This window comes from Toxotes jaculatrix, chromosome 21 (assembly GCF_017976425.1).
Source record: "Toxotes jaculatrix isolate fToxJac2 chromosome 21, fToxJac2.pri, whole genome shotgun sequence".
In the NCBI taxonomy this organism is placed as follows: Eukaryota; Metazoa; Chordata; class Actinopteri; family Toxotidae; genus Toxotes; species Toxotes jaculatrix.
The window spans coordinates 6198319-6220208 of NC_054414.1; the positions used below are offsets into that span (position 1 = coordinate 6198319).

At 42.2% G+C, this 21890-nt stretch overlaps 1 protein-coding gene across 2 annotated transcripts in view; it reads left to right on the top strand.

Annotated features, from left to right (window-relative positions):
- The first annotated feature begins 605 nt into the window (after positions 1 to 605).
- Positions 606 to 21890, top strand: part of si:dkey-191m6.4 (rho GTPase-activating protein 22) — a 28535-nt gene continuing 7250 nt past the window's right edge. Inside the window, exons 1-4 of one of the 2 annotated variants that reach the window (XM_041067131.1) lie at positions 606 to 648; positions 7193 to 7392; positions 10703 to 10790; positions 19528 to 19656. In XM_041067131.1, the coding sequence (XP_040923065.1) occupies positions 606 to 648; positions 7193 to 7392; positions 10703 to 10790; positions 19528 to 19656 (460 nt within the window). Of the gene's footprint in view, positions 649 to 7192; positions 7393 to 10702; positions 10791 to 15832; positions 16076 to 19527; positions 19657 to 21890 lie in introns of those variants that run through there. The other variant, XM_041067132.1, reaches the window with a different exon arrangement.

The following is a 21890-nucleotide window of genomic DNA, read 5'->3' on the forward strand; positions in this document are numbered from 1 at the left end:
GTATAGCAAGATGATAGAGATAGAACGGAAGGTAGAGAGAAAACAGAGGAAGGGTGGGGGGAAAGTTAATAAGGGAAGGAGGTGGAGACAAGCTGAGGACCTTGACAGCTTAATTAGGTGCAGAAGGAGGAGACACCTGCCAGATGAACACCCCCTCCCCTCTCCTCTTTTTCCTCCTTCACACACATGCAAAGCTTTGTGAAAAAGCAGTAGAAAATAAAAATCAGGCATCTGTTAGCCGGTCAGACCTGACTTCTGCCGGTGGGAGACCTTCCCCAAAAACCTCCTCCTTCATCTACCCCAGGCGGATGTGCCACTATGAATAATGTAACAGGGAGGAGTGGAGGCCACTGGGCGTGTGTGCACATAGGGGAAAAAAAAAAGGCAATTCCTCCTCCTCCTTCTCCTACACCACCCCCTTCTCTTTCCATTCTCCTCCCCTCCCCTGTTCACCCAACCCCCTAGCTGCCGGCCGCACTGCAGAAGGTCAGAGAGAGAAGAGGAAGAGGAGAGAGGCAAAGACACAGAGAGGCAGAGGGAGAGACAGGGGTGGGGTGCTTTTGGATGTACATGAACATGCCGACAGGAGAGTGTGCGGATGAGCGATGACAGCAATGCTGAGCCCAAAGATCAGACAGACCAGGAGAGGTAGGACGTGGTTTGCTTGCTCTGCCTTCACATCTACAGTACCTGCCAGCTGCATTAGCTGCCTGTTCATCCTTAACTCTGCAGTGACACATAATGTCATATCTGACAGGGACTGTGATGGGAGTGTATCAGATCACAGGATGTGTTAGTGATGCAGGGCTGTTGCTGGACATTGAGCAGCACTTTTACAAATTATATTGCTTTTTTTTTAAGTGCTTTTTCTACTGTAATTTTTTGATTTTACAACAGAATTTGTGTGAGGAAACACTTTTTCTTCACTCCATCTATTTTCCTGCTGCAGTCATGTATTTCTGAATGAAGCTGCTGGTCTGCCCACGCAAGAAACCACTCGCGTACATTAGCATTCTACTACAGCTGGCCGATGCTGCCAGTGTGAATTCTATTAAGAGGAGCATCTCTAGTTTCATCACTGCTACGCTCAGCACTAACAGGCTGCCGTCAGCTGCTGCTGCTGCTGTGTGTGTGTGCGGGCGGGCGTGTGTACTCATGCTCATGTACAAGTATGTGTGTGTGAGTGTCTCCGTGGATGGATATATTAATATGTCCATGTTTGCAAGTGTTTGTGTGTGTGTGTGTGTCCTCCTTTCCTAATCTCCATGACTGCAATTATACAGCTGGATCTGATTAAAATGAAATGAGTAGTTTCCAAGAATGGGAGAGTGATGTATAAATCCTCGGCTGGAGCGCCATGAAATTGGTGGCAAAGTGGATTAAATCTGCATTTGCATTTGCTAAGACGGCAGAACAGATTCAACTGACTTGATGAGTGAGACTGATTCACTGTGGACATTTGGTACATTATCACTTCATTGATTCCAACGTCACAATTAGGCTGTATAAAATAATTCTAACGAACATGATGGTTTAGCATTAGCAACATTAAGGTCCAATTTAGAGCTCATTAAGAGAGAAAGGAGATTTTATGTGGATTTACAGAAGGCCCAGATATATAAAACACACAATATGTCTTGTTAAAATTAAGGAGGTGGGAAAACCACTCATCCCACATTTCCGTTAAGAAAGTGGAGATTAAAGAGATTAAGGCGACTACGATTCCGCGCCAGAAGCATTCTCCGCATACCTTCTGCAAATTGGTGCTTCACTCGCTGCTGACAGTATTGCATTTGTTGCATGGAGCCCATGAATAAACGGGTATGTGACAGATGTAGCTGTGTAGTACATACTCAGGCCCAGGTCAGAGCAGGTCATGAAAGGGGTGCGACACTAACCATCACGTATGTGACATTGTCAGGGATTAAACTACTTCTCACCAGCAAACTAGAATGTCAAAGAATATGCTCAAAGTATAAATTAATAACATAAATGTCTTTTTTATTGATCTTTCATGGCTGCAACATTCATGATGCTTGAAGGTCAGTTTAGTTTGTTTTCTATCTATCAGTTAGCACTAGAAATCAATTCACCAACATCTGCTCCATAAAAGAAACTGACTGCTTTCCTTCAGCAACTGCTACAACCATAAACATATTAAAGCTGTAATGGGGCTCAGGCTGGCATCAGAAATCTAGTAGCAGCTTTAATTGCCCACATATCAGCTGCTTCATTCTCTTGCTGTGTCTTTTTGATCTGCGTTACCATGGTTTTATGATCAAAGTCCTACCACGTAGCAGCACCCCTTACATTGTGCCTTTTCGAGGCATGTGAATGAACACCCTCACGACTAGATACAGGCAGCAAGAGCATGGATAAGAAATGCACACACCGGCGCACTCTGATAATGTGCATGTGGAGATGATAACGTGCACAGAAATGCTCAGATATGCACACAGCGGCTGCTGCAGATCAGTTCCACTCCACTGCAGCTTTCACATACAGGCTGTATGTTATTGGCCACACCTCCAGCCTGTCAAGGAAGGTTGCCACATTCACACACACACATACTCTCACACACACACACATAATGGTTAACACATTAATCAACAGTGATAGGCTAACTGGAAGTTACGCCCTGATGCACCTGTAACTCTGCCATTTTCCACGAATCATAAATCACTGCACAACAACCAAATTAATGAAATTGAATTCTTCCAACATGCTTGTGTGCGTGTGTGTGGGTGTGTGTGTGCGTGTGCGTGAGAGAGATTCAGCCATCGGTGTAGTATTGTCTAGCGGTTGTAGAGTACCCGCCTCGCCAAGCTAATGGATGGGCTCCTCTGTGATGTGCATAAGAGCCATGCATCCATTTCCTGCTGATGATAAATATACGGCCCCAAACTGCATTAAATGACATCACTGGAGTCTAGCGTGTGCGTGTTCGGGCATGTGTGTGCACAATGAGAGCATCAAGTGTCCCTTCATGTGTCAGACCACTTGTGTTTTGATTTGGGTCGGCAGACAACCATTTGTTCGCATTGTAACATTACTTGCATACTTAGACATGACGCTGGTGAATCTTGTTATAGCCAGAGCGCTCACTCTGTGTAAATTGTCAAACCACAGCATCCCAGGTAGTTGTGGATTTGTAGAATCCTTGTTTTTTAAAGGGTTAGTTCACCTAAATCCAATTCACTGATCGTGGTAACTCCACTGAAAATTTAGCTTTAAATATAGGTTGACTGGTGGCTTCAGTCTCTCAGGATCTTTGTGTCTTTCTGTGTTGGTTCAGATTAAGCCTGTTTTTACTTTTGCTGTAAATCGTGGGTAAAGTTAGTGAAGTTAGGTTTTATGAAGTGCTCTGCAGTTTACAGTCAGCTCAGCACACCCTCCTCCCCACCAACACTCACGCTTGTTCGTGATATCATGGATGATCTCATGACTGAATGATTGGCCAATCCATCTGGTATTCCTGGATATTCAGCTCTATGCTCAGAATTATTCATCCATGACCTTTAAATAACATGACACATGGGCTAGTTTACATACATTATCATTGGGGTACGTCATGAGAAACAAATGTGGCCATCTGCACCCACAGTCAGGCACGATGCTGAGCCCTGTTATTGGACTCAGCCCTTCCATAACTGCTAGCTACTGTAAATGAACGAGCCACAGTTTTGCTCTCTATCTCAGTGAATTGCAGTGATTATGCATAAAGTGCACATTTACAGTAAAACGGCCTCTTTTAAGCATTGTAGTTGATAGTTGTAGAAGTGACCACAGAGCGGCTCCACCCAAGCCGAGGAAGGTCTGAATCATTCTGTGCAGAACGTCCAAATTGGCGCTGTGGGTAGTCGTGCTTGGCACACACACACACATTCACACACTCAAAAATCAGTTGTTGTGACTCAGGCGTGAATCATCGGCCAGTGTATGTTCCACTCAGTCTGTGATCCAGGCAGCTGATGTGTTGAACAGTGGTGTTCCTTTATACTAAGACTGGCAGGGCCATAGAGGATGGAAAGACAAGAGGGACGTGATGTGGTGAGGAAAATCAGACGGATCGAGGAGGACAGGGAAGGTGAGCGCCACATTTAGCAGCAGTGTGACGGAAAGAGCAAGACCCTGTCCCTGTCAGGGTTTGACGGTTCACTTCATACTGTTGCCGAGGAGACATGACGCTTCATGTTTATGATGTTTACATTTCTAAACAATCTCTACTACTTGATTAGTTTCCTCATGATGAGGAGAAATAGACAGTATGACTGAGGGACTGACTACCTAACATGATCCCAAAAAGAAGTAAAGTCACTATGTAGCTATAAAATATTGTCTTAAACATAACACATTTCTACATTCTACATTGGCTTTTTTTTTTTGTTGTTGTCTTTTGCTGATTTTGCCGTTGTTGTTATTACTTTACACATATAAAAGACGGACTGTTGGACCCTAAGCAGTGTAAGTGAGTAAGCAGTGAGTAAGTAAAAGTCAACAATATGCAGGCATTAAAATTCATTCTAGATTTATTCAGCGGTAATTTAAAGATGTGGTATTTGGGTTTGGATTTCTTGAGGAAAAACTGACCTATACTAGTATAATGTGGTTTGAAATGCTCTTAGGGAAAAGTTTGTCGTGATGAGACTTCTGCTGATTCCTGCGGTTGATGGTCAAAGTCACCATGAGAATCTGATTGAAAACTACATGACTTTGTATCTCAATTTTTGTTCCAGCTAGAAACGTAGTATCTCTAGTGCCGTTTTTTCACTTAAGAAAGATTGAATAAAACTTCAAAAGTTGAAAAACTCAGACAGACCTTGGGATGGAACATTAACCAGAAAATGGCCTTTTTCACAATTTAAAAAAATAAATCAGGCTGCCCTGTGATTTATCTCTAATAGCTGACAGTTATCAACACCACACCCTCATCAAAGATTGTTTTAAATAGCTCTATTAGAACAGGGCTTTGCATTACTTAAAATTAACCTTGTTCTCAAAAACATTATAAATAATTATATTTTTTAAAGGCCAGCCAGTGAAAACGAGTCTCAAAGCCAAGAACTAATTTACTAGACAAAACCTGCTTTAATTAGATGCCAGTGGTGAGAAGAATGATATTCTTACATGTGTGTGTGGGTTTGTGTGCGTGTGCCCTCTGTGCTCTCAGTAATAACAGAGCTCTGATTTAGTTGGACCAGCAGTGCTGAACGTAAGAGGGGTGAGAAGAATTAGAGCGAGTCAGAGTAAGAGAAATGGAGGGAGACGGGGCAGGAGAGTGAAAATACAGAGCTGGAGGAGACTGGAATTAGCACAAGACGGATAAATGAGAAAAGATTGCAGAGTTAAAGAGAGAAAGAGAAGGAGAGGGTAACAAAATAGAAGGAAGAATGCATGGCTTGTTCCATCAGGTGTTTTAATCTTAAAAAGAGGTATGTTTTTCCATGTTTGGTTGATTGACAGGTCCTTATCATGTCACATTCAGCCACCATGTTGCTCAGGTTTGAGTTTTCTAGTTTAAATATTTGGCAAGATGCCTGCGAGCAGCAGTCCAAAGCCAAACATCAGACGTCCAACAGTTCCTATTCAAAAACAATGGAGGACATCATGGACACTACTCCCAGCATGTCCTTAAAGGACCAACTAACTGTGAAAACCTGGATTAAACCTCCTCTCCTCTACTTATTGTATCTTAATGGGAAATCAGGGAACTTTGCTTTAAGATGTTGATGTATTTGGCCAACTAAATAATAAATAACTAACTAATATCTCTGTGTAATTAAATCTGCTATTGTATTTGGTTGTTAATTTAATAATTCTGGATATATCTGAAGTTAAGAGACAAATGTTACACTGGGATCAAAACAAAAGTAAAGAAAATTTATCAGTTCACAATAATATAAATGTTTCACATATGAAAAAATATCCAAAAAATGCTTTGAATTATAATCTACAGTTGGTGATGCACAGTAAAATAAGACACATCTCTGAGGATCAACAGGCTTTGCAGACTGCCAGGACAGGCTGAGACATAAAATAAAAATGACGTGAGCCATGTCCTTTGAGCTATATGTATGATGGAGGGACAGAGATGAGACAATAAAATGGAATAAACATTGATTTTCTTCCCCCTCCCCATTCATCCACCCCTCTCTTCCCTCTGCGCCATCTGAACATTGATTGTGTGTGTGTGTGTGTGTGTGCACGTGTGGCACAGAACACACACCAGCAGGGAGGATGTCTGCACAATTGATTTCTATAAATTATACATGATCATCACATAGCATTGCCTTGTTTGCCTGACCAGAAAATGGCCCGATGGCCTTTTCTCATCTGTACACAACCTTACAAGCATCAACCAGTTTTATAAATGTGTTACAAAATTTATCCTCAACTTCTTAAAAATAAAGGTCTTACATGTTTACAGAAGTCATGCTAAGGTGTCACCTGCCAAAAATGATACAGGTATCACTGTACTCTATTTTTTCCAAAGCTGATGTCATACATGGACAATCTGAGAGGACCTGAGAACCTGACATCACGTTGTCTCCCTTTGCCTTTTAAACCTTGTCCTTGACTGAGTTCAGGTTACACACGTTTGAGAATGATTCAGTCAGCCAGCCAGTCACTCAGTCAGTCAGTCAGTCAGCCGGTCCCATGTGGTCCTATTATCTCAGCTCAAAAGCCTCTGCTATTCTATTGGCAACACACAATAAGTCTCTTCCAAGGACCTCTGAAATCAAGGGGGGGGATCCTTGTCACCTGAGGCTATGTGTGTTTGGGTGTATTTGTGTATTTGTGTATATGTGAGTGTGTGTGCATTGCCCCCCTTCACATACTCTCTGTTATCTGCTCTCCATTATTATTTGTGCCTGCTACCTCTCGGCAGTCCCTCTCCCCCTTCATCTAAAAGCGTTGCAGCCCGGTTGTGTGTGTGTGTACATGACTGAGGAGCAGAGGCAGAGCATGTGTGTGCATACAGCATACAGAATGAGGGATCACACAAGCTTCTATTAGGGAGACAATGAAAAGACACGAGCCAGAGCGATGGAAGAAATATAGTAAATCAAACAGAGCACCCAATTCAATCCCCTTTGAGCCACACAACCCTTTGCTTTCTGACTGCTTGTATCTGCGCAGGATAAAAATGCTTCATGCCTGTATGTGTGTGTGTGTGTGTGTGTGTTTGCAGCCAGGTCCAAGAGCATGGTGATGGGCGAGGTGTCGCGGGGCTCGTGCCGACCGGCCTCCCCCAGCCTCCAAGAGGGGGCCCTGAAGGCAGGCTGGCTGAAGAAGCAGCGCAGCATCATGAAGAACTGGCAGCTGCGATGGTTTGTGCTGCGCTCGGATCAGCTCTACTTCTACAAAGACGAGGAGGAAACCAAACCACAGGTAATACATCAGCCACGTTGCGCACAGTGGAATACACTGATAGGAAGGTGAAACCCAATCCAAGCTGAGTCACTGTCCTTTACGCGATTAAACAAAAGTGTTTTACTGGATCTTTGCCCCAATCGAGAAGCCTCGCTCTCTGGAGGCCTGATGGATTTTTAGGCTCTAATGAGTCGGTTAGCACTGAAAACACACATAGCTTAATGTGAGGAAGAGGAAATGGAAATTTAAAGGATTATTTTATCTGATGAATCAGTGTCGACAGAGTCTGTAATCTGCAGCTGCCCTAAGTTGGTATCTATTTTATTTTGGATGAGACATCAATAGCATGTTAAAGTGTGTTGGTGAGAGGAGATAAGTATCTCCTTTAGGTCAAGCCCTGTTTTTGTTCATCTGACCACATTACCTCAGTGTTAATTACTTCCTTCCAAATGTCTTTCTCTTGTGGGAAGATTGCAGTTCTGAAAAGTTAATTAGTTTCTTCAGCGAGCATTTTTTTTGCCCTCATTGCTTTCTGTATATGTGGCAACGGTAGTTCTCCTCAGTTCACCTACACACTCGCACTGCCAAGTTTAAAAAAATCTGAAATGTAAATGTTGACAGCCACTACAATGACATGGAGCTCAAAGTTTATATCCTCCATCAGCTGACGAAAACACGGCCTTTATTGATTCTTGTCAGTGGTGATGATGATGACTCACCACACTCGCAGGACATTTGACTGCATCAGTACAAATAACAGCATGCGACGCCTGGTTTCCTCCTCCATTAGTACGCCATCATAAAAATATTTACAGAGCAAATCTCCAAATGATCCCATCGCCTCTTTGATGAGACGTGTACGTCTCCTGTGGCCAGGTGCTGACTCATATTTTTCCATTACAGTTCTTACTGAAGTGTCCACAAGCAGTACAGTAGCTGAGCTGGACTGAGCTCTCACTCACACACAGAATAATAATCACCTCTTTACATTTGTGGCTGAAATCTTGACACTTTTATTGATTTCTTCAGTTTTCACTTTGCGTGACGGCGGTTCATCTGATGCAGGCAGCAGCTGTCTGCCATCACTGTCTGTTAGTCCCTGCCATCACACATGTGCACACACACGATATCCACACAAAGTGACATGTTCTCCTCCTTGCAGTGTCCATTTTGTGGGGGATCCGATGACTGAGGGCTTTGACTGACTGTCTTTAATCTGAGTTCGCCAATACTCATTCAGTCTATATTGATTTGCAACTCCCCATGGATTCAAGTAAAACACATGGCTGAATGCACACACACATATACACTCAGAGGAATGCACATTTATGTACACACACACACACACCCCTCCTCCCCCTCTGAGAGCACGATGTTTGAGAAAGTGTCATTCTGGCCTTTTTTTTCTCCCTCTCATCTTCTAATTGATTGGAAATTCGAGGCTGGGAGTGGTGGTGGTGGAGTTTGAGGAGAGGGAGGGGGTGTAGGCAAACCATTACAACCACCACCCCCTACCAAGATGAAAGGATGTGATAATTGGTGGAAGGAAAGGCAAAACTGATTGATGCAGGATCTATACAGGTTTTCTTTTCCTTTTCATCACATGGGGATAAATCCGCTACAAAACAAATGGACTTCAGTTATCGGGGCAATAGATTTCTGTTGCTCCAAGACAAACACATGGGTGGTGGTGGTGGAGGGGATCATTAGCTCCAAATACAAAATGAGCCTTCAGCTGTAATTCATGACATGTAATGTCATGAAGAAAACCGTGTGCAGTAATTTATAAAGTGATAAGTGGAAACTTGCAGTGTGGTCAGTGAGGACACTGACATCTCTGTCTTTGACTCAGGTGTTGATTTAGTGTGATGGTTTGCTTTTCTTCTTTATTCAGGATCATTGGAACCAAGGTCAAGCAGTAAAACTTTGATTTTCCTCTTTACATTTGTCACATTTTTTAAGTATTTGCTGGTTCCAATGTTAATTTTAGTCGAATATTTATTATTTGAGGCTGTGCCAATACTTCATTAATTTTGTCCACAAAACACCCTGAATCTAAGTGTTAACACATTTAAGAGAGAGGATGTATTTCTTTTTTTTTTTTAAATCCTCTAAATCCCAGTCTGACGTTATGTACTCAGTAACTGTGGCAACCTAAGGAAACAGTGAGTGTGTGGGACAGCCTTGTGGGGGGGCTGATTAAAAAGTATTAGCGTTGCTCATAGGGTGGTTCAGTCAGTGGTTTACTGCCGCTGCTTTGACTGGGATACAGTATTGGCACAGATTTATATGTGAGGAGACAGCTGTCTTCATGGCACGTGTTCAACAATAGGAGGCTGAGGTGCGTATGTGGCTCATTTTAGGGCCTATGCACATGATACCAATCAATAAAAGTGTGTAAAGTGTGTTTGTAACAATACACTGGCTGCTTTGGCACTGGTGGAGGACGTTGCCAAAGTGGGATGAAAGTGAGAACTGGTCTTCGGAGGCCCTTGCTGGTGTTCTGGTCCGGGATGATGATTGGCATTTATGAGCAAACCAGGTTAAGCTGTGGCATGTTTATGGCTGGTTGAAGGCTCATGTGTACGAGCTCAGTTTTATGATGATTGCCGCAAAACATGAGCTTTGCTTCAGAGTCAGCATGTCACCACGCTAAGACGCAGAAAAGGACAAACCACCCTACATTTTCATCCTGCACAGCTTGACTGTGTGATTTGTGTTCTCGGGTTACGTGTTGCCTTTTCTTATTCATTCTTCCCCGGCCAGCTACTCATGTGATTCCGAGCACATAGCACCCTTGGGAGCTCCCCCACCCCCACCCCCACCCGGTTCCTGCCCTTCCCCTGTGCTCCATCCATCCACAGCTCCGACCCCTTCCATTTGTTGCCATGGCGACTAATGCTGGCAACAGCCCGGCCCTCCAGTTGAGGCGGTTTGGCAGACTCCTCTCCCCGTTTGATGGAGGATGCCAGTGCGCAGATTAACGGGGGCCGACCTACAGACGCTGGCATCTCTTCACAGCTCACTTGGCCTCAGTTCTCAGGGCTAAATAGGTATTGATCTGGATAATGTATTCTGATAATCAGTGTGGGTCCCTGTTCTGCCCTGTTCAGTTTTAGAGGGGTTAAGGGTGGAGTGACAGGAAGGAAGGAAGGACAGGGGGAGACAGAGGGAGCAAGGATGAGAGGAAGAAGGGAAAGGAAGAGAGAAATTAAGACAGAGGGAACATATGAAAGACTGTAAGACGGAGGAGATGAAGCACGGAAGCAAGAACAAAATTATATCTGTTCCAGTTCCGTGTTTGATTAAATCTGCTTCTCGTTTTCAGGGCTGCATACCTCTGCAGGGATGCCAGGTGAATGAACTGACCGCTAACCCGGATGAACCAGGAAGACATCTATTTGAGATCGTACCAGGTAAGATCCACGAGCTCCTCCTCTTTCTTCACTGCCACCATCTCTTCCTCCCAGATCCACTTCACAGGTTTTTCAAAATACCCTGCAATCTCACAGATACAGATTTCCCTTTTTTGTCCCCTTGCTCACTGCTCGAGCCACCATGGATGTAATATCCAGTGTTCTACAGAGATCTAGATATCTCTCGTCTCATGGCCACAGATCAGATGCAGTTGACATTTAGGAAATCACATCAAGTATCTCCTTACATTTCAGTAATTTCATTCGATATGATCGAGTGTGCATAAAACTTTCACAATGTGAATTTAATAAATCAATGTGCTGAAAGGTGTGGATAACAAATGTTAGTGAATCCAGTGTCTGCACATCAAGAACTTGCTTCCTAGTGTAGTGTCTTGGAGGTTAAAATCCACGGTAGACAATGTTTTATTAATCAGAAATTTTAGAAATAATCTGTATGTTTTTGTCCACACTTCGTCTGTGTTGAACAGAAAAGGAAAATTAGTATAGCAGTATAGTCACCTCCATTCCCTGGTTGCTATTCAGTAATGAGACAGCAGGGAGCACTGTCAGCTAGGGATTCGTTGCTACAGTTGCCAGTCTCTGATTCTCGCATCTCATGACCTCAGAGCTGGTGACATGTCTGCTACCAGTATTACGTTTCTAGCTTGCCTCTAGCCTGGAGTGTGAAAGTCAATTCCTGCAACAAGCAACATAAGATAAACATTAAGGGCTAGCGCTGTGCCTGCACATCTCAGGACAGTTAGTGAGCCGTCACGCTCCACATGTTGTACCCATCGAAGACACACAGTCGTTTTCCGGTTACATTAACCTTACGTGGCCTTTTCATGGTTTTACTCAATCAAACCTGCACTTAGATTTTTGATAACACTTTGTAGAATATAATAAAAACAATATATTGTAAGAACAGTATTGTTAATGTGGACTGTACTAAGTGTGAGTAAAGCCCATCCTTCTGGTTCTGTATATCAATCACTCATTCTGTGAGTGTTTGCTTGGAGGTCTCTCTTTGTGTTTAGAATGGCTGCCAGGCTTGTAAGTCTCTGTGTGTTTTGTTTATGGCCTGTCAACGTAGCAGAGGGGTGTGAACCCCAATGAGCCTCTAACCTGTGGCTTCTTGTGGAGAGAGCTGCACCCTGCGAGCAAAAATGGGAGAGAGGGAGTGAAAGGCAGATTAAAAAAAAAATACTGCTGTCAGGTGGAACAGATGTAAAGAGACAGGTAGGACGGGGAGTAAGAGGTAGGTCAGAGGAGGCCGTCAGACATGATGTGAGGAGACATGGATTTCAGACAGACACAGATACAGAGACTGTTAATAAGGGTTGATAAAGGTTTCATCAGATAAAATGTTAACAGAATAGCTGCTCTTTACCTTGTGGATGTTCCTTAGTTCAGGTCGACAGCAGGAGTCTGATTGTATTTCAGTATGATCCGAGTTACTTTCTTCCTCTTTTCAGTCCCTCTGCGTAGCAAGTTGATGCCGACTACATCCAGTGTTTATGGCATATAAGATTTGTGGGCTCCTGGGGGAGAACCACATGAGTTGCTCTACTCTTTCTGTAGCCTGTAATCAGTTTAGAGCGATGAAGGCTTTTTTCACTCCTGTTGTGTGAAATGAATAGACCTGGAGCTTTCAGACTTTGACATTGTATTAAAAGTAATGCTTCAAGGAGGATAGTGCTTCTTCCCACAGTCATGATGGTGTCCAGTCAGGTCTGCAGCCACTGTCACTGAACAGTACAGCTTCCAACAGAGAGGATTGTTGGTTTAAAAAAACAAAAAAAAAAAAAAACACCTGATGCATTGACTGTTTGGAGAAGAAAAAAAAACTCACTCTTACTTCACTCATCGTTGAAGTAATTTTTCAAGCATAAATGCCAAATGTGAAAGTTACAGGTTCTCAAATGCGAGAATTTGCTGCTGCTTTTCATGGCAGTGAGCTGAATATTTCTGGGTTTTGGACTGTTGGACTGTTTGTGGCTGGTGTCACCTGGAGCTGGAGGAAATTGTGACGGACATTTTTCACTGTTTTCTGTTGTTTTGCAGACTAAATAATTAAGGTAATTAATTGTAAATTGCAGCCTTAATTCCATTTTATCTTTATTTTGGTTAAATTGTACATGAATTAAAAGGATAAGGTTTTAGTTAATTCCCCTCTAACACTCTAACTAGTCAAAGAAGTTCATCCTTTTGTGTGCACTGTATAGGCCTGCAACAGGGGGTTATGAGCAGCAGTAGCTTTGCCTTTGCTGCCATCTAAATGGCAGAAAACCACACGTCTGAGGACATGTATTAGGACTCCCAGACTGATAAACCCTCGATTTGAGGTCAAGCCAGCCCAGAAATGAAGGTGGTTTTTTCTATCAGTGCTGATAAATCAGCTGCTGGCTTTCTCTCATTTTCAGCACTCCTTTGTCCACTGTAATAGTAGCCTTGTCCTTCAAAGGAGCCCAGGGACCTTGGCTGTTCATCTGGGTCATGTCATTGACTGATGGACTCTGCTTTTCTGAGTGTGTGTGTGTGCGTGTGCGTGTGCGTGTGCGTGCGTGCGCGCAGGTTAAGTCCGTTGGTCATGTTTATTGTGAAGATATAGAGTAGCCAGCCCTGTTTCAAAAGGTAGATACAAGACAGATAGCAGCCACAAGATGCTGAACCCCTGACACGCACACTCACTGTATAATGTTGTGTTTGTTAAATGTCTCCAGTGTCTACTTGGCTTACTAGAGCAAACTGAGGACACTCACTCATAAACTGAAGTTGAAGAACATGAGATCATCATTCGGTACACGTCTTATTGGCACACTCACTCTCTCAAGGTCACAGCCACTGTAAAATCTCTTTGTGTGCAATTATCCTGCAGAATTTTTCTTCAGCGTTGCTCAGTGGAAGCACAAGGAACACAAAACTCAACCCACCACTACTTGTAATTTCCTCTTGGCATTGGAGTGAAACAACTGCAGCAGTTCAGCGTGCAAGCAATTAAAAATTGGACTCCCACCACTTTTTTTTTTAAATCAGTATGTACTGCAGACAGAGCAAGCAGGCGAGCAGGGCACCCAGACAAAGCCGATTCCACAGTCATGTGCCTGGGTCTGAATTGAGCTTGTCTCAAAGCCCCTGGGCATGAAGGAAATGGGCAAATAATTGGATATTTAAAAATATTTTTTTGTATTTAATGGCTGACTCAAGGCTATAAGCCCTCTGTTGTGGTAGTGTGAAGCAATTAAGCCATCTGGAAAGCAGCACACACACAAAACACACTTGCCAGTGCAAACGCGACAGCTTCTGTTAATTCATTATTGTGGGCTAGCCCACACACTCAATCCCGTCCATGCATGTCCCAGAAATGCCATTTTCTCAAGATAGACCAAACAAACCCGCATCAAAGTTCATGTTCAGAGTCCTGTTTTCTGACCTGAAACACAACAACACACAGTTACCTTTAGCCTTTGAACTCTGTAACATCAACACAACTGTAAAACGTTGGTCATTATGTTAATCCTAACTGGGCTTTGCCAGTTTTTGATCCATGACTTCCAAACAACATTGCAGGATACATAAATTAGGGAGGTTTGAAGGAAGGTCTACAGTGATTTTTTGTTTTTCTGTTAATGGAATAGCTTTCTTAGACATTTTAAGAAATGCACTTTGTCACTTTTTTTGCTGTCTGTAAGCTAAATACAAAGCTAAAGCCAGACTGTAAATAGGTGGAAACAGCTAACAGCAATTTATGTTTTGGTTTGCATACAAATTTACAAGTTATAACATGTTAATAAGTAAAATTTAAAGGTGGTGCTTTCTCATTTTGGACAGAGACAGGCTAGCTGTTTCCCCTTTCTCCCAGCCTTTGTGCTAAACTAAGCTAGCTTAAGATTCAAATCACTCAGCCAACTCTGTGACTAACCGAACACTGTTGCTTTGAGTTAGTAATTAAGGTTGTTTTTCAGTGTATACACAAACACTGACAGTCATGCTTTAACCACCCACAGGTAACCATTGTGCATTCTAAATATGGGCTGGTGGGATAATAAACATGATGTTAAACCAAACCAAAATCACATAGGCCTATGAACCTATTGGGATTTATGGTACGAAGAAGAATGCAGATACGTAAACACACTAAATTTATCAACAGAAGATCAGAAATGAGAGACTGCTGTTCAGTATTTAATTCAGTCTCTATCTAAATGATCATTTTTGGGTTGTTTCTGTACTTCCCTGAGATCACCTGTCAGTCAGACAGACAAGGCAGGACTGTCTCTGCTTTTCTTGAACCTTGGATTGAAAAACTTTTTATAGCTGATAAATATTTCTCAGTATGTTCTGCTGTGGTGGTTACTGCACTTTTTCCCAACAGTCTCTTGTTTCTTCAGTTTATTCCCAACATCACTGCTTGCTGGAGCCATTCACAGCAAAGGTAAAGATTTGTACTGTATTACCAATGACAGCCTCAGACAGCTTCTTCTGATTAATATTTAGAAAAGTTATGTCTGTGCTTGTGAATCAGTTTAGCTGAAGCTACAGAGAGCGGAGACTATAGTCTTTGGCAGTGTTTGAGGTGTTGTTACCAAGTTTCATTTTGTATTTTGAGGAAAGTTTTTGTGAACTGGTTACAGGATGAATGAAAGCAGGAAATTAGATTTTTAAAAAAGTCACAGATTGTTGCAGTCATACAGGTCTATAGGAGCCTAGATCCTCTCTGATGGAGGAGAGAAAGCTTATACTGCCTGTATCTTGCAGAGATTGATTGGCATTGTCTCTTTTCCTTGTGTGTGTATACAAGTTTGTTTGGCAAAGATTGGAGGACAGCCCATCTTCCAGTTACTGAACACACACACAGAGAGAGAGAGAGAGGGGGACAGACAGACAGAGAGAGAGAGAGCCTTGTTACACTCCTCCTCAGGGATTTGCTTCTCCCCAGGGGGGCTGAGGGAACGGACCTGCTGCCCGCACTGCTGAATGAGAGAGACAGGAAGAGAAGAGTGAATGAATGGACAGAATAAACGAGTGAGGAGCAAGAAGTGGGACTTGTCTGACGGGTTTTGTTTCCGCTGGCATCGAGCATGCCTCACTGGCAGGTTCTGGCCGTCAGTGCTACCTGCGTACTGATCTGCTTCCAAACGGACTTTGTGCCGGTGGAGAAGCCGCTTCCTCATGCTGCAGCTTTAGGCCAGAGCCAGTCCCAGCTCCAGCCTACGCCACTCACTCAGACATGGGGCTGGTCTGCTGCAAGCCGGACAGACTGAAGAAACAACATCTCCAAGGTAACAGGAAACAGATCCTGGAGATTTTTTTTTTTTTTACAAGTGTAGTAGGGAGCGTCTGAGTAGCTTGGACACTGATGAGATTTACAGTATGCTTAGAACAAACTCTTATTTTTGCGTAGTTTTGCATAGTAGTAAGATACTAACTCCTCTATTAGCCAATGGTTATTTGCAAGACACATCATATATTGAGATGTTATGTGTTTGAATAAAACACACTTTTTGGTGGATCAGCAGGACACAGAAAGAAAGCGGAGTGATTTTCAGTGCAACGTTTTGCTGAAAATGAGTTTTACAAGTTGCCTAATCTACCTCTGCAAAATGTTTGAATGCTCAAGTGGAAGACTAGTGGCCCATTCTGCAGAAAAGGCAAGTATTTGTTTGGTCGATTCCTGTCTAACAACTTTATTAAGTTCTGCTTTATTCGTATTTTAAAAAACATATATTGCAGCGTGGAGACTTTTATCTGCATGATTGACTGGTCACTTACATACAGTTACTGGTACAATATGACTTAGTTAAATGTGGTTAAGTGTGCACTGTGCTGTGTGTCACACTTACAGTAGAAATATTGTGGCGGGAGCTTGTTGTGTCCACAGCAGTGCATGCTGGATGAAAAACATGAGGTTAGACCTTAAATGTGGCTGTAAGGTCAGGCAGTAATGTGTCTGTGGTTGTAGTCATGTGGTCCTGCACTCACTGGGAGGTTATCCGCGAATATCTTCAGCCAAGCAATATTGTTTGTGTATTTTTCAGTGTTTATTTTCGTTTATATTTCATGCTACGTGAAAAAGAACTACTAAATATGTATCATCATGTAGTTATAAGTGAATGTACAGTAGGTTTCAGGTAGTAGAGCCTGTGTTGTAAGCCTCAGTGCTGCTGGCTGCACTGACTGGTCCTCAATAATGTTTGTGTAACTAATTCACTGTTTTCTTCCAGTCTCTCTTTCTCTCTCTCATTCTCCCATACATACCAATAATAAGCTGCACAGAGGTCATATAAAGGGAATCCCCAACCATTTCACAGAGCCCAATCATCAGTCACATTATTAATAGAGAACGTAGCCTCAGGGACAATGCATGCTATGTTTATGCTAACCTAAGCTAACTGTGTCCTGGCTCTAGCTTCAGAATGGACAGGCATGAATGTGGTATTGATCTTCAACTGTCAAACTGTTCCTCTAAGCAAGTGTCTGTGGAAAACACGTCAGCTGAAGCATCAGCTTAAAGAGTATGAGCTACTAGCCTGTGTTAGCTTTGTGTTCCACAAGCCTCTGTCTAAATACATAAACATTTAGCACCTACTTTTTTAAGTAAAGATATTATTTTCTTTTGTTATTGTTCAACAACAACTACAAAACAACAAATGCAAATAGAAAATCTACATTGGTGATTGGCTTCATTTTGCATTTCTGTGATGTTATTTTTGATGTTATTTTGAGTTAATTTTTATCTGAGAGAGAGCTTGTATCTGAGGACGATGACACTTTATTCATAGCAGGTTGTGTATAATATGCAACACACAACCATAAGAGTAGTTTTGAGTAATTTGATTATATGGAGTTGACACATGTACACACATGTTGTGTGCGTGTGTGTATGAGATGTAATATCGGTTAACATTTCAAAATAAAAGTTGAGTTCCCTTACAACAGCATCTAAAATTTGTATTATTATAGAATTCCCTTTAAAAGGTCAGTTGGCTGGTAATTAGTATTTAGTATTATTGTTTGAATGACATTGTATCTTCTGCAGTTCTATAGCTGGTTGAAAATGATTTTGGCCAGTAATTTTTTTTCAGTTTACCAGCCATTGGCAGATAAACCAAAAAGTTAATTTTGGACCCTAAGTTCAAACTGGCATCAGCAAGAACATGGTTCTTCATCTGCACTGTAAAAACTACCTCTTCCCCTTCCTCCCTCCTTTCCACCCTTAATCTCCCATTCAGCAGCGTCTATGAGCCATCTGACATTTAAGAACCACAGCTATAATTATCAAGAATATATCTTCAATAAACAGACACTCAGAAGGCAGCAGCTCTGTGTGTCCATGCTATAAACATTCAACCTCCTCTCAGACTGAAATGTCAACCTCCGTCTGATCAGCATGTGGAAGAGCTAAAATCAAATTCATCACTGGGACTTTGAGAGGACAACTCAGTTTAACGTGTCTCTGTAAAACCCCTCAGCCACTGTTATCTTAATTGGTTCCAAAAGGACCTTTGTAATGCTTATCCATCCAGGCTTGGATGTTCCAGTGGTTTTGGTATAAGTCAGCTATGTTGGGATTGATTTTAAGTGCCTTTGCGTGTGTGTGTGTGTCTTATCAGGCCATGATTCACTGAAGAGGAAGTATTGGATGTGCCCAGGCTCCTTAATGTCTGAGTCTCCTGTCTGTATTTTTTTTTTTTTTTACCCATTTAATTTTGCCTCTTTTCCTGAGGACAAACTAAAGGACTCATTTAAATTCTATTGAACATTTTCATGCACATAATAAGAAATCCTCAGTTCATTATTCTAAGACAGTGGAGCACATGTGAAGACAGACTGCAGTGTGTTGTTCATCATGACAGTGTGAGTTTGCAAAGCTGGGTGACAATGGCACTTAGCTTTATGGCACCACTGTTTATATTTGGATTCCCTTCTCACAGCTAAATGACTGTGACAACAATGACTGTGACTGTGGCACCCACACCATCCAACACTTGTGGCTCAACCACACAGAAAACACATGACATTCCCTCCAGATTATGTGAATGTAAGCAGAAGAAAACGATATGGTGGATTGTACATTTTACTGTGTTGTGTCAGTGTTGTTTTCCTGTAGCACTTGATCATGTCACACTTTTTTGCTCTTGTAAAAGAAAGTCCAAAGATGTCCAGCCTCATTATCTTAACCTGACATCACTCATTTTGTTTCATGTGTTGGCGAGCAGCTGTGAGCTTTGCTGCTGTTTATGAGTATCAGAAAAATGTGGGAGATGAAACACAGTTATCCTCTGTACTCACTAAAAGCTGCTCTGTTCACAATATCAGCTAAATGCCTTACTTCTAAACATGAACTGGAGTTACTGGGGTCATAACTACAGGACATGATGGTTAGAGTGCAAATCCAAAGCACTCAGAGTGAAACAATTGTGCCATCTAGTGGTAAGAAGCCCTTATAACATATTAGTTTTAACTTGGTGTCAACCCCAGAAGATAAAAATCGGATGAGCATTTGATTATCTGTTTTGTTTAGCCCACTTCCACGTCTGCGCTCGCTGTCAACACAAACTCAGTTCACAGTCTAGCTCCCATAGTGGCACCCTGTGATCCAGGGTTGTGACATGATGTATGGAAAAATTGCAATATATGTTCACTGATCAACACAGCACAGGATAAATTCCTGTACTCTTGGGGAATATTTGCAGCCTCTGGTGTTCTGACTTTTTCTTCCCTCCCACTCTAGGTGGAACAGGAGAGAAGGACCGGGCCCCAATCAGCCATGAATCCTTCCTGCTCATGGCAAACTCTCAGACAGACATGGATGACTGGGTCAAGGCCATACGGCGGGTCATCTGGGCGCCTTTTGGAGGAGGTAAAGCCAAACCTTTGAACTGAAACATGAGAAACACGATCACTTTAAAAAACACACAGACAGATTCCCGTCCTTGAACACATTTGGCCTCATAAGCACGAGGGACAATTAAAGGCAGAGTAAAACCAGCAACAGACAGGTCAGAGTTTTCACTTGTTCTGGGAAATTAAACATATGATTCTTCAGACTGATTGAAAAGAATAACCAGCAGTTCTGATGATGTATGACTCAATTTTCCTCATTCGTAATCATTTACACAACTTGTACTGAGGCTGTTCTTTCCAAGCTGTAGCCAGGAAGTATTTGCATTTCTTTGCAGCAGTTTCTGCAACAAGATATTGCTGCTGAAATAGGAAAAGACGTCCCTGGTGTGTCTGCATTGTACTGTATAAGTTACAAACATGAGCCTAGTCGTGGAAAAGTATCACCCACCCACCAGCACCACCACCCACTGTGTCTCATTTCTTTAGCCTGCAGTTTATTCTCACCCTGATGTCTCTATTCCTGGTGTCAAACTACTGTACCTGACTGGAGTAATGTGATCAGAGTTCGCTGTCAGTCTGTTCCAGTATAGTGCTGGTTTAAATTCAAAAAGAGAAGACAGGGCTCTTCTCTTAGGTTTCTGCCTGTGGTTTCACCTGTTGAGGTGAGTTTGATGGGTAATAAAGTTTCTTTTTTTCCCCTCTCCATGCAGCGGTGAGCCTGCGGTTAATTCTCACCCTGTCTGCTTCGGTCTGGATGTCTAACTAGTGTACTTGACAGGGGACCATAAATATAACCAGGCCCGTGTGGGTGTGAACTGGGACATAAGGAGCAGCTGAACAGCGTAGTGTTGGGTTACAAAGGAGCAGTGTATTAATAGGGGGATAAATGTAGAATAACACACCAATGATATAGAGTATGATGTCACTGGTCTCATGTTAAACTTCATTTTTAATGAGCCAGGTTTAAGCTCTGTTGCCAGCTCTGTCGCTGGATGATGCTTCAAACTGAGAAACTGTATGGAGATAATTTCCTGCCAAAACTTAAAAAACAAAACATTTTGCATATACAAATACACTGGTGAGTCTGAAGGGACTTATAGCACCACCCTCTGTTGATAAGGCATACATTTGTGAGAAAATCCTCAGCACAGTCACGGTGGAAAGACTGTGCCAGAAGATGTTTTTTTTTTTTTTTTTTTTTTTTTTTCTTTTGTTTGGATGTATCATTTTGTGCTTGTAGACCCTGCTGTATTTGTTTCTGAAGTGCGATGTATTATAAATAAGTTGTTTGTTTGATAGGTAGGTTTTATATTCGCCAAACAAAATGCATTTGTTTGTTAATGCTGCTTTGGATTTGCAAACCACGTGTACAGTATTTGTTAGTGAGTCCAATGGCATTTGTAAAACATGTTTGTCAGGAAATTAGCTCCATACAAAAAAAAAAAAAAAAAAAATCTTCTGGCAGCCTGGAATGACATGTCTCCTTTCTCAAACTGTCCATCATTTGTATTAAAAAAAATACATTCAGAAGTTTTATTAGCAATTGTGTTTGTCTGGATTTATGTTATTATTCACAAAAGTTCTCACTGATATTCTTGTGTTGCACAAATGAGGAAGAAGATTTGTCATTTCGGGCTGTGTGCATAGGCACCTGCAAACCCGTGCAACAGGCTGAATATTTCTTATTCAGATGGTTAGAACTTGTTGATTCTAGAAAGTTTTTCCACATCATTTTGGGGTTTTCAAAACTTCTTTGTCAGGGTCAGAAGCAGAGTGAATTATTGGATTTACATTCACCAGGTGGCCAGAAACACAACTCCAACTGAATGCTAATCTTGCTGCTTGTGTAAATAGGCAGCTGTTTGCCATGTCAGCTCATGTAAGTGTAAGTGCCCTCAAGTGAAAAAATGAATCAATGTAAGTTTAAAAAGTGGGGAACTTCAAACAAATGGAGCTGAGTGAAAGATCAGTTCCGGTCCAGCTGCAGCACAAATGGAGGGTGGGATGAAGCTTAGGACCCCTAAATCTAATGTAAGCCCTGGTGTAATATATTATTAAAAATAAAATAAATTATGTCATGGGGAGAGAAGCATCATAACCAGCAGCACTCATCCATAGAGTGTAGTGGTAATCTGTTATCCGCTCGGTTACCCCCTGCTGGCCTGGTCATATTTCTATCCGCCCTCTCAGATTCATAGGGTGAGGGGGGCGTCTGTCTCTCGGTTCTCGGTCCAGAATAGATCTGTCGCC